General features: G+C 45.6%; 1 protein-coding gene and 1 long non-coding RNA gene across 2 annotated transcripts in view; both read left to right on the forward strand.

Annotated features, from left to right (window-relative positions):
* Window positions 1-2,017, forward strand: part of LOC119454055 (fatty acid synthase-like) — a 322,635-nt gene extending 320,618 nt beyond the window's left edge. The window contains 2 exon segments of the mRNA XM_049667895.1: window positions 1,166-1,423; window positions 1,997-2,017. Of these exon segments, the coding sequence (XP_049523852.1) occupies window positions 1,166-1,423; window positions 1,997-2,017 (279 nt within the window).
* Window positions 2,018-2,388: 371 nt separating this feature from the next.
* On the forward strand, window positions 2,389-4,672 carry LOC125945596 (uncharacterized). Its single transcript, XR_007467033.1, has 3 exons — window positions 2,389-2,596; window positions 3,760-4,014; window positions 4,520-4,672. It is a non-coding gene; the product is annotated as an uncharacterized LOC125945596 (long non-coding RNA).
* The last annotated feature ends 7,156 nt before the right edge of the window (window positions 4,673-11,828 follow it).

An 11,828-nucleotide genomic window follows, 5' to 3' on the forward strand; every position in this document is an offset into this window, starting at 1 on the left:
CAAATAACAGCCCGCACTTGCGAGATTCACTTCTCGCTATTTGGCCGGTATCACCTAGAAAATTTGCAGCAGCAACATACCGGCATAAGAGTCGATGATGAAGACGTATTATTCCAAGTAATTCAGAAGCCATGTTTTGAGGCAACAACAACTCCTTTACTAACTGTAGAGATGGGTCGCAGGTGTTTAACTATCATGCCTAATTATTTGCCTATAACAGGTTATCCAGCAAACTTGTTACAACCACTCGCATATTGAAGAACTTCGCCTTTATTAAGCGACTTATGCCCAAATAATATTGGCAGAATTAACACTAATTCACATTGTCTTGCGACCACTTGCTCGACACATAATCCGCTACTTGTTTCACATATTTTCATCGCTGTAAATAACAGAGTTTGATGTGTTTTCAGGTTTGCGGGCAATCCTGTCTAATGCACACAAACACTGGACTTCTATACCATTAGGTTGACATTCTTATTTTTGCCTATACCAGGCCTAATATTATTTCACATTACTACGTATATGACGACGTTGAGAAAGCGCAAGACACCGCTACGTCGGACTCTCTCGCCAAATTACTCCTTTTCTTTTAACATGCAAAATTTGGAAATCGAACCCACGACCTCTCGGTCCGCGACGATAGATCGCCGAGCGTTTAACCCATTGCGCCACAAACGCATTTGCAGAGAGCTACACAGACGCGCCTTATATATCTAACACTCCTCCGTGTACCCGCGCTCTTGCTCGGGGTGGTGCCGCCGCCTACGAGCAGAAAAGAGAAGTACTGCATTATGACACTAACGCGCACCGACAGTGAACGCTTCGGTGGTCTCAGCACTACGACGCCTCGATGCCAGCATTCGAAGGGACGCTGGCATCAAGAAGCACTACCAACGCCACCTAGGTGGCGTTCACCGTACTCAGCACAGCGAAGCGTGGCCTCCGCAATTAGCTCTGAAAATGTTTCTGAAGTTGATCGCGGAGGCTGCAATTACGACGCGCTGTACGCGCTGATTTGACTCGGTGACGATTCAGTTACGTGCTTTGTCTTGCGCGTTGTATTAGTGTGTCAGTTACGTGCTTCGTCTTTCGCGTTTTTAACGTGCTACTGTACAGCGTGAAATGACCCGATGAAGTTCTCATTTCCTCAAATTACCTCTAGACTGTCCTGCGCCGGGCTGTCAGCGTCGATGCCAAATGCCTGAGCCTGATGAAGAAAGACTCTGACAACCACTCGCTCTTCCTCCACACACTCGGTGCCCTGCACACTCTAGGTATCCAGCTGGACCCGTCCAAGCTCTATCCGCCAGTTCCGTGGCCTGTACCGCGAGGCACACCGAACATTGCGCATTTGGTAAGCTGGGATCACTCCCACAGTTGGAGAGTCGTTGGATGGAGAGACTTTCCGGCATTTTCTGAGGTGAGCGGCGACGTTTAAGCAAGTATTCCATCGTTCTCAAGCGCAAGGACAGTCCTAAACTGAAAGCGAGCTTCATATAAGAAGCCCCTAGCATTGCCTCAACTGCACCATAAATGTACCGCTGACTGCACCGCCTTTGATTATTGTGGAGGCTTGTTTCTCAGAATAGTTTCCATCTTGAGCCAGATGTGCTAGATATGTAGATGCTGATAAATACGGTACAACTGCAAGGCAATTGTTATAATTAAGTGTCGAGCCGTGGCCGCTGCGGAAAGCTATTCTTGAACTTCTCGCAAAATTTTACCACTGACTCAGTTCGCGGTAAGGGGCGAAGTTGGCCTAGAACAATGACATTGTTTTTACATTCAACATAGACTTGAATATTTACTCTTTCTCGGCATTACCGTAATGTACGAGATAGCGCAAAATAAAAGTACACACCTAATGGGGGTACACCTAATCTGTATTTAAAGCGACAGTTACTGCTAGAGTGTGGTTTGCACTTTCACTTGATTATACTTACTAAAGAGCTTTCCCATTTTCGAATTTGGCTTTCGACACCTTGTATTGCAGCTGGAAAGTGAGGACTCCTGATGGCCTTGAACACAAATGTCATATCTTATTTCTCGTTACAACTTTTCCCGCATAGATAAGGTTAAACTAGCTACACTCCAGCTCAATTGATCAAGTTCCCACTTGATAAATACAAATAATGGACATTTGCGAACAAACAAATCAGCACTCAATGCAAGCTAAATAGTATTAATCTAAATATTTCATCTTGTTAGAAGGGAGGAGGTGATGCAGCTTTTTACGCCGATTGCGCCCAGGTTTATCTAGGCCGTAAAACTTCGTCAGATTAGAAATTATATACTGTGAAATGCTAAATCGTTGCGAGGGGCACTTAGCCGTTAGATGAATTTAAATAGTGAAAATACACGCTACTATACGCAGGTGTCCGAAAATGTTATCGAAATAGACATCGGTACAACGGGCGGCGACTCCTACTTGGCCCATCATCAAGTGGACAACCACGTGCTGTTCCCTGCCAGTGGCATCTTGATGCTGGCGTGGAAGTCTCTCACTAAACGGTGCGGGAAGCCCTTGGAAACGGTGCCGGTCAGTTTTTGAGAACGTCCTCCTTCTACCGAAAAATAATCCTGACAGAAAAAGGTACATTCCTAGTAAACGTTAAAGCGTAACGAAAAGCACTCCAGTGTCCGTACGCATCACTATCTATTGCAACAAGTGAAATAATCGACCTAAAAAAACATAGAGCTGTCCCATGCGTTCACATTTTATTTACTATTGCGATAGGCAATTATATGGACACTTCAGGCGCATTTCTGCTGTCGCCGTGAGGTTCCGTATAAAGTCCAAGGGCGATAAAATCAGTCGCCATGCGCCGTATAATGTATATAATCTAGAAAGCGTTCGAGGGTGAGCTGACGATCGCGGTTCAATCTCGCGCACGCAAGGGAGGAAAGCGGGAAGTAAGTGCGCCGTCTTCCGTCGTGCGAAAGGCTCCGGAGCCAGGGTAAGTAGGGGTGGGGAGGAGGGGGTGGTGGGCGCATTTTATTCCTGGCGGCACAGGCGGCCGCACTCGTCCACCGATTCCGAAAGGCTCCGGTAGGGGTCTAGAGAGGGGGGGAGGGGCGTTCTACTCCGGGCGGCCCGGGGGGCCACATGCGCCCGCCTGGCCGCCTGCGTCCGCTTCCTCACTCCAGCGTTATGACACCGAATTTCTGCAGTCATCGGGTAAGATTTTGGCCTGTGCGCGCGTGAAAGCGTGCTCGTTAGTTTATCTAGTATGCCTACGTTTACAAGTTCATGCGGCCGATAAAACTACTATCCCTATTTCATATAGCTGTCCACAAGTTTGCTGTCGCAATCAATGCTTTGCCTTTCGGTCGAAACCGCGACTTTTTTACTTATAAGTCCCCGTAATCCTCGAAGACAAGGAGGCATGGTGTTTCTAAAGTGGCGCCACTGTATGCCGCTCTTGTTTCATCTCCTTTATGGCTCATTGAAATTTCAGCCGACAAGGATGACTGCCAACTCTTCATCGAAATATAATAAGGATAAGCCTGGTCACCTGCACAATCATTGTAGGTGTATTTGTACTGCGCTAGTATCACGGCTTCGGATGTTTTTAGCCTAGATCATTCTTTAGTTGCTTGTCTTAAAGCTCCGTAAAAATTTTGCCGAGGCCCACTTATTTAATATCAATTAGGCAGGTCGCCTAATTCAAGTTGGCCAGGGACATTGTAGAGGTAAACAATACATTGTGTGCAATAAAAATAACATTTCTAACGTCTTCTTTCTCTTCTTACCAGGCAGCACCCGCTTCCGGGTAAACATCATGCGCTCATCCGGCGACTTCGAGGTGCACGAGGCGGGAATCTTGGTAGCGAGTGGTCGCATTCACATAGCCGAAGACGAATGCTCTGCTTTTCACAAGGGTTTGCCAGTGGCACCACCTGAAACCTTGCTTTACGAGCTCAATTCTGAAGATATCTACAAAGAGTTAAAGCTCCGTGGCTACGAATACCGCAGCTCCTTCAAAGGCATCGTCAAGGCGGACGTAGAGGGTAGGTTTCTTTCTGAGGCTTACGTTTCAACATTTGCATTCGTCCTTTTTTATCTCCTTGTGCTGTCTGCCTGAAAAGGTATATGAATAGCCTAAGTGCAAGTGAAGTCACAGTAAATCTGTGCCCAATTTCTGCAAACGTCTAAATCATCAGTTTTTAAAGTGGAATTTTCATGCGACTAAAGCACCACATTGACGAAGCAATACATACAGCTTGTCATTCATGGATATGCTGTGATGCAGATGACACTTGTTTTCGTGCAAACAGTTAGTCTAAGGTGGGTGAAGCACTACGGAATTTACGCGTTCCCACCTACATGCTTATAGACAGCTTTGGTGCAACAAGAAATACCCCATTTTTATCCCCTGGCCACCTGAATTACTGTGTGGCCGCATAGAAACTCCATCACCGTTACTCGCGTTGCATTCCACATTTATTAGCAGCTAACTAGTTACATGATGCACTCTGCCCCTCTACGTCCACCTTGTCTCTACGTCCACCGCAGGCCCTTATGGGAAGCTTAGCTGGCAAGGCAACTGGGTGACCTTCATCGAGAGTATGTTTCAATTTACCATCTTCAAGAGTCAACATCGCAACCTCATCTTGCCAGTAGGAATCGAGTACTGCCGCATTGAACCGCAAGTTCAATCATTGATTCCCAAAGGCTGCAAAGGTACAGGCGAGTGAATGGCTCTAGCTGCATCTCTTTTAATACTACTATTCACCACCATATAGCAATAATACGTTATTTAAAAAATTCGCTGCCCCATTTAGTATTTTTAACAGCTTTCATATTATTACGAGCTGCAGACAGGCACTATGGTGTCATTTGAGGTGCTCAATGCAACGCTGTTATTCCTGAGCAAGTTCAATCGAATTCACTCACAAAGCTCGTGGCAATTGCGCCAGTGCATGGCTCAGTAACGTCATACACTTGGAAAATTAAGAAATCAGCGCCTCAATTTCTGAAGCCTGGTGTCTCATTTGTAGGGGCTATTAAGCTCTGCTCCAGTGCCTACACTAGCCAGAAAACTGCGAAATTAAAGCGATGTATACTGAATCAGTGAAGAACGTATTAAGCAGCACGAATGCAATGTCTAGGAGAGATCGTTTCTCATCGTCTTTGTTTTTGTCTACTCAGGCGTGGACGTGGTGTACAGCAATCACACGGGAACGTGCCGTGCAGGCGGAGTAGTCATACGAGGCCTTAAAGGTAACACCGTGCAACGCCACATCGAGCAAGATGCACCTGTTCTTCAGGAGTACCATTTTGTGCCTCATGTGGACTGACGAGACCCTCAAGAATGCCAGGGAATCCCGAGTGCGTGAATACATTGATGTCTGCAGTGCTGTTGCAAAGAAATTTGTCGAAAGTTCCAGCATGAGCAAGTCCTCGTTCCTTCGCTTCACTAACCACCTAAGAGTAGCTCCAGACGAAGTGGTCCATCAATATACAAGTAATACTAGCAAAAGCCACGGCTTCCTACGGTTCCTCACTCACATCAGTAATCAGGATAACTGCGAGGCTGCTTCGATCGTCACCGCCATCAAGACTGCGCTGCATTTCTACAAGGACGACCTAGAGGACGATGTTCTCAACACTTCAATGTTCGAAGAGGATCCTTTGCGAAACCTGCTAGACGTGGTAGTTGAAAACACCAGAGAGAGTTTCATGCAAGTTCTCGAGCTTGCAGCTGAAACTAGTCACTCTCTTTTAGCGCCCTCGGTCACTGCTATCATTTCCCTGTCCAATACACTGCTTGAGATAGAATATACAATAGTCCACGCAAGTCCAGAGACACTCTCGCCTGGAAAAGTTCCGAAAGGTGTCGCCGTTGTAGCATTGAACTCGCCCGCATCAGGAACCAAACTGGCCAAATCTGATTTGGTAGTCATGCGAAGTGCCACGTGGGCCTCTAATAGCATCCAGAGTCTTGCCGAAGAACTCTCCTCGATTTGCAAAGAAAACGGTTTTGTACTTCTCGCCCAGCGCACGGTCTTGACGCCAGCCGAAGCGGTGATTTCTGCAGCTGCGGAACTCGAGTTTGAAGTCCACAGTAGCGCCGCCGTAGAGTCTGCGTTTCTAACCTATGGGATGCGGCTTGTGGGGCTAAAGTCGAACAAAGTGTGCGCGCTTCTTCTGTTCAGAAAAAGGTCGTTAGTTTCCCCATCGCTTCAACCAGAAGTGATATGGATGAACGGCACCGCACACACATGCATCGACGCTCTCAAAAATAAAATTCAGGAGTACGAAGCGAAGCCGACCGCAGAGAAATTATGGCTCTGCTCGCAAGAACCAGGCCGGAGTGGTGTTATTGGTGTAACCAACTGCCTCCGGAAGGACGCTGGTGGGAGTCATGTCAGGTGTGTACTGGCGCAAATGCTCGTGCTTGTCATTAAAGAGTTTTCTCGTAAATGTAATGATGTTAAAGCAGGTAATCTTAATTTTTTTTTCTTATCAACTAAATATAGAATTCTTCAAGCAAGTATTTCCATGTTTATAGTTTAATTTCCTTGGCGCAGTTACGTATAAAGCTCTTGAGCCCGAGTAAATGAAATGTACTAACAGTTAGTGCGCGTAGAAGTACGTTTTTTCAAAGATTTAGCTCCATACTAATATGTTCGAAAGATACGTAAAATAGCACGTTTTTGAAACCGCGTGGCCTGTGTGAGGGTAACTTTTAGCTGGGTCCGGTATAAAGTCAAATGTTTCTTTTAGAATCCTTCAGACGTTCGATAAAACCAAGCATAACACTGAACCTTATTTAACCGGGGAATAATGTTTACGCAGGATTTTTCTTACCGCTTAGCACACAGCGATCTTTACCATACTAACTACTAGGAAGCTTCAAAACGCCAAATGCACATTCCATGATGTTTACACTGACCCACATCTTCACCGTCGCTTTTATTTTCTGCTTAACTGGCTTTAATGTTGACTAACTCTTTTACTGTTCAGGAAGATAAGAATACTTCAATGGACTGATTCATTCGTTTATTAGTGTTGTTCTTTTTGTGGGGTAACCAGTGGCGAAAGGAAATTACGCTCAAAGATTACTCAAATGGTTCTTCGCGTCTTTTATCAACAATGCCATCACCTTAAATGCACAAAACAATCTTACAGTGCTCAGTTTACATTCTTACGAGTCGTACCTTTCATGCGTGCACCTCATTATAACTAACATTATGTTTATTTCCAAAACACATGCAGCTATTTATTGGGCGTATGCATTTCAGCAAGCATCAGTAGATAAACGTGTCTTGCCAAACTATGAGCGCACTAAGCGTTGTGCCAGTTAAGGAGGCGCATCAGCAAGCGCATTAGGGCAGTGTTTCTCAAACTTCGGTTCGTGACTCCCGAATCGGTCAGGAGCGTTCTTAAAAAAATATGGGGTTTTACGTGCCAGAAACACGATCTGATTATGAGGCACGGGAACCTTTTTCTGGGGGTCATGGAGGGTCCCGTATCCTCCGCCACATAGGAAACTAGGCAGACCACAGGCGTTAAGACTCAGATTACTCCAGTTCGGGGCATACCCGAACCCCGCGCTGTTACACAGAATCTATCCAGAGATACAATCGACCAATGTCTGCGAACTATGCTCAGACCTAGCTGACTTGGAACATATGCTCTGGCGGTGCCCCGCGTTACGCGACGGCGACGGTGTCACGTCGTCCAAATGGGAGGCTGCCCTAAGCAGCCCCGACCTTGAAGCACAGCTATGGGCTGTGCATCGGGACCGCGACGCAACAGAGAGGCTCGGCCTTTCTGTACCGACTTGGGAGCGGCCCGCTACGTGCTGATGCGCGTTCCGAAGGGCCTCAATAAAGTTTTGTCATGCCATCATACCATGGACGGTCCAGCTGTACGAACATATATATATATATATATATATATATATATAGTTTCTTTGGTCGTTCAAAGCATAAAATCACGTTTTGTTAAGAAAGTAACTGGAACGTCAATGCATTTTTCCGCAAATTTCGGGAAGTAAGGTCTGCATTAGAATGTTCAGCTTAAACAAACGCCAACGGGAAATGCGTGATTCCTTTTGTTTCATTACAGATGCATGGTTGACGTGAGCGTCAGCAAGGCAAATCGAGTAGGGCACTTCAGTCCGACAAATCCGGAATATAAGGACATTTTGGACAATGACCTAGTCATGAACGTTTACCGTGACGGACAGTGGGGATCTTACAGGCACTTGGTGACAAAATCAGGTAAGGTTTCCATTTTTTTTTGGGCTTGGGTGAAGAATGTTAAATTTATATCGGGCCAATCTTGGTACACGGGATTATCAATGAGAGCATTCTACCAGTTCCGGCAAAGGAAGCCAGTAAAGAAAGGAAAGGCAATAACGCGATTACAATGCAGTGATGAAAACCTCACATTTTGCAATCAGGGTGAGTGAGAGAGAGAGCACAAAAAATGCTTAATTTTTAAATACTGGCAATGCTACTTTTTCCACTACAGACGACTCGTCTGCTCTTTCGCACAACTTGGAAGTGGTTGCCTATTTATGTACAAGTAAACTAACATCTTTTCCCTCGACCAGAGATGCCAAAACAAGAAGACTGCCATTATAAATCGATAAACAGAAGTTGCTCAGCCTTTAAACCACGACAGATATACAATCGTTTCAATCATATACGGCAGAAATTGTGAGAGCCGAAATGAAGTAGCCAGTATCTCTCACCGTTTTCCGGAGGGAGCGCGGGGAGGGGGAGGGGGGGGGGGGACTTCTACTGCCAACAGCACCGTCTCTTATCTCCACACTGACCTTTCTGCGCCGTGCAAGTTTCCGTTGAAGCGATAGACCGCACGTACTTTCGCCCGCTGCGGCGTATAGCGTTTTGACACAGTCATTCAGTCTGATCTATTCATGTTGTTTGTGCGCGCTCACACCATTGTTCATTCAGTAATAGTCGGGCGGACGATACACATGCAATGCTGCCCGGATCGGCAGTGCAGCGCTACAGGTGTGTCCCTTCGCATGCCCACGGGAAACGACCACCGTTTCACGCGCCTTCTCGTGGTCATCGAGTCTCTCTTCATGTCGGTCTACTTACGCCGCAACACACCTGCTTACTTAATCAGCTCGTGATTGCTCTCACCTTACTTCGTATGACATTGCCCGATTGCTTCCCCTTAGGGCGCCCTATCCTTTTGTTGCAATGCCGTAACAACGAGAATTTAACAGCATTTGGTGCCAAATTAGTCAGGTACGATATTAGCAAAAGTTATGAATTACTTCAAAAGTACACTGCTGTGTCGTCCGGGCAGGAAGTAAGAGATGCACGCAATCGTTTCAAACTTCGTCTGTCATCGATTCTCGGTATTTTCTGGTTACGCCAAGTATTTTACAGTAATAACATACCGACTGGCACAACTGTCTTAATACAGTATATATATATATATATATATATATATATATATATATATATATATATATAAATTATGTGGACCCGCTAAAGCCATGACGGAGATGGACCTTATTACAAAACGAGTCAGAAATGACTGGAACGACTGTGCGCTTAGAAATGCGTAAGAGTTGTAGAAATGACCTTAATTCACAGGTAAAGACACATTGCGTGCAGATATATGTCTACAAACATGACATAGAAATAGGAGCTGCTATATAAGCTAAGGGCTCAGCACATAGCGTTAGAGAACACAATCAAACGACAAGAATTGACGCGGAAGAAGCAGCACTCACCAATTCGCGAAAAGACAAATCAAGTCACGACGACTGTTATTAGGGGCAAAGCGGTGCATGCGCGTAACTTTTAGTTCTTCAACTAGTTGAAATTAAACAGAAAACTGCTCTTCCATAAATTTTGTGCAATCTTCATCCCTACATTAAAACACGTGATTGTACCATTTGATATCGAATTTACAAGGTTGCGGTATGGATATCACTTCGGCGGTAGACCAACGAAACATTAAAACTGCTCAAAAATTATTCAACAGTATTGTTACCTTCAGGTTGATTAATCTAATGGAGGTTTTTGGCATGACGCCAGCCTTAACTACAAAAACGAAGTAAGCCACGAGTTGTCGAATGTATACAGTGCATTACGTATTATTTATGTCTTGCGGATGCGAACCGCTGCAGTAACAGCAAACACTACACTAATGTTTGAAATGTCAAATCTAAATGAAACAGCGCATATACAGAGATTTATTTGTAGGCACCGCAGTACCCTCCAACCCCCCTTTCCCCCCAAAATTAGGTGATGCTCCGAAGAAACGCACGGAGTTTGCTATGCTCAATCAAGTGAGACAAGGAGACCTGTCCAGCCTGCAATGGTGCGAATCACCTTTGTCTTATGCATCGCCAGCCACCAACAAGAGTACTGCCGAGAAGATACTATGCGATGTGCACTTTGCTTCAGTAAATCAACGCGATGTGTTGCTGCTTACAGGAAAGGTACAACCGGATGCACTGAAAGGTGAGAACATTTAAATACAAGCATAGCTGGAAATCTGGATACCTATCATGAAAGGAGACCGGCAAGAAGACAAAATCTCTTTAACGCTATTCACTGCATGCTTAGACGAACTATTAAAGCTATAAGACCGGGAAAGAATAGAAGTAACGATCAACGGCGAATATCTCAGCAACCTACAGTTAGCAGATGACGCTTTCCTCTCCAACAATGCTTGTTATAACGTCTAAAAAATAACTGAGGACCTTAGTCGACAATGTGTCAGAGTAGGGTTGAAGATAAACATCCGTGAAAAAAGGTAATTTGCAATAGCGTCGCAAAATAATGAGAATTCATATTTGGCAGCCACCTTCTACAATCTGCGAAATAGTACGTCTAACTGCGCCAGTTATTTAGTGGGCAATATAATCATGAGAACGAAATTTACAAAAGAATCAAAATGAGTTGGAGTGCATACGCCAGGTATTACCAAATAATGACTGTAAGCTTACCGCTACCTTTAAATAAGCATACAAACAATGTCAACTACAGCTACTAAAACGCGGAGCAGAAACTTCGAGGCTAACAAAGAAGCTTGAGGAGTTCAGGACCACGCCATGAGTGACGGTATGCAAAAAATTATGCGTGGGTCTGCTATCGCAAACCCCAGAGACCAGGGGGAAAGCATAGTAAAGTAGTGGTAAACCAAACACTTATGCAACGTTCAGGAGCCTTCGGATCTTCGTTTCTTCGCCTACGCGAACTCTCAGCTTCTCTCAATCTAAACTCGGGCTGTTCTCTTCTGCTACACCTGCTTTCAGCTTTCCTAGCTCTCGCTTCAGTCTTTCCGAAGCGACGAGTGTCTAGGGGCGGTATTCTGTAAGAGTCTAATTAGTGGACTGTCCATTTCGGCTGTCGCTGATTGGCTGCTGCTTCAAGTGCAGGAAGGTGCCAGCCAGTCTCCTTCCTGCACGTGAAGCAGCAGCCAATCAGCGACAGCCATAATGGACAGTCCACTAATTGGACTCTTGCAGAACACCGCCCCAGTTCTCTGGTCGAAACCTGCCGAGCCGCTGCCAGAGGCATCGGCTGCAGTCACGACATCGAGCGCGTTCGGCGCGAACGCGGGGAAACGCGGTCACCGTTGGCAACAGCTCTTTGTGTCCCACTACCACCTGCATCACTCCTCATCTCCACCTGGCATCCGCTATGGTGCACGAGGCTATTTTAAATGCGAAGCACTTCTTGGCGAACATTTACTACTTTGACACTATCTATCTAGCCGCCTACGTCTTTGTGCTCTCATGGTCGTTTCGTTAACTTGGTATGCACCAAAATTGGCATACTATGACCAGAGTATATGACGAACATAAATGGTATGTCAT

Source organism: Dermacentor silvarum, chromosome 5 (assembly GCF_013339745.2).
Source record: "Dermacentor silvarum isolate Dsil-2018 chromosome 5, BIME_Dsil_1.4, whole genome shotgun sequence".
NCBI lineage: Eukaryota > Metazoa > Arthropoda > Arachnida > Ixodida > Ixodidae > Dermacentor > Dermacentor silvarum.